The sequence below is a fragment of the Octopus bimaculoides genome, chromosome 9 (genome assembly GCF_001194135.2).
Source record: "Octopus bimaculoides isolate UCB-OBI-ISO-001 chromosome 9, ASM119413v2, whole genome shotgun sequence".
NCBI classification, from domain to species: Eukaryota; Metazoa; Mollusca; class Cephalopoda; order Octopoda; family Octopodidae; genus Octopus; species Octopus bimaculoides.
In genome coordinates this window covers 4,561,789-4,563,394 of record NC_068989.1, presented here as the reverse complement: position 1 = coordinate 4,563,394, position 1,606 = coordinate 4,561,789, and the positions used below count along the sequence as shown (strand labels likewise).

Here is a 1,606-nt window from a genome sequence, read left to right as displayed (position 1 = left end):
GATTATCAATTTATTAATTAATAAATCAATTAACAATTAATAATTTTTACCAAGCCCATCGGTATGAAAGCACCATTATTGGTGGAGAACTTATTTAAAAGCTCATATATATTTATAAACATAATTAAGGGATCAGCAAATATTTGCTTCACCATATACCGAAGTTCAGAAATAGCAGCTGCTATTTCTGAACTTCGGTATATGGTGAAGCAAATATTTACTGATCCCTTAATTATGTTTATATATATATATATGTAGATATGTTTGTGTATATATATTATATATATATATATATGTGTGTGTGTGTGTGTGTGTGTGTGTGTGTGTATGTGTGTGTGTGTGTGTGTGTGTGTAGTTTTATGTCTGTTTACCACACTCACCGCTTGACAACCGGTGCTGATTATTTACGTTTCCGTAACTTAGCGGTTTGACAAGAGACTCCGATAGAATAAGTACCCAATTTAAAACAAAACACTGGGGTCGATTCATCATTCTAAAACTTCTGAAAGGCGGTGCCCCAGCATGGCTACGGTATAACGACTGACATGACTAAAGAATAAATGACACACTCAAACACACACACATGTGTCTTATACTGACATTTTCATTACTAAATTGTATGAAATGCTGCCATGTAATATGGCCTACTGTTAGAAAGTACCAAATTCTTAATACTTTTGTACTTACTTCTCTCTTTTCTTTTTTTTCCAGCGCATATTGGGCCATGATAACATCGATTCAAGCACTAAAACTCTGAACAATCTGCTCTGTGTTGCGTTCGGACTAATTTCTGTAATATTAGTTGTGGCCACGTCATTTGTGACTGGTTTTAGTCAAATCTTGACTATTTCAGAATCTCTAATTTTGTCCGCATCCTTATTGGCTTTATCTTTCACGTGGTGCCCTGGAATAGCAACATTTACATTACGATCTCGATCTGACCTCATTGATGGTCGTAAAAATGCCAGTATAATTTATACAATTTTGAAATTGGTAGTACTTTTTGACTTAGCCATTGTTGTAACTCGCTTAAATCGGCAAGGCAGCTTCGAAGAATCATTTTACAGCTTATTGCAAGGTTTCCTTAATATAAATTCAACAAAAACCATCAGCAATGGACTCTTGATTCACCTCTTTGCGGGTTTATTATCGCATGCGTTCACTTACTTATCAACACGAATATGCCTTACACGTAGTGGTATTTACCTACCAACAATATTCGTCACTCCGATCACAATCTTGATCATAATTTTCGACAATTTCTATGGTTTTTTTCATGTCGTAAAGTTGTCTGCCCTGTCAGGATTAACTCTCGCTTCGTGGTTTTGTTTAGGAATTGCAGTTTTACTTTGGTTGTTACCATTTCTAATGCTGGGCATGAACCATACACCTGTACCAAATTCCATACTGAAATCTTCGGAATCGAACTTCTTAAGTTTTACTTACAACAATATCTTCTTCGAACATCATTTGCATTTGAATTACAAACCGGAAGGAATTCATACCAGACATGATAAGACGAGTGAAATGTTGACCGGGGTACCCAAAGTGAGCAAAGTTTTCATATGTACAACCATGTATAGAGAATCAGAATTCGAAGTGGAGC

General features: G+C 35.6%; 1 protein-coding gene across 1 annotated transcript in view; it reads left to right on the top strand.

The window, feature by feature from the left end:
• LOC106880633 (uncharacterized) overlaps window positions 1-1,606 on the top strand; it is a 9,696-nt gene that overhangs the window by 2,982 nt on the left and 5,108 nt on the right. The window contains exon 4 of the mRNA XM_052970313.1: window positions 712-1,604. Coding sequence (XP_052826273.1) covers window positions 712-1,604 — 893 coding nt within the window. The remainder of the gene's footprint in view (window positions 1-711; window positions 1,605-1,606) is intronic.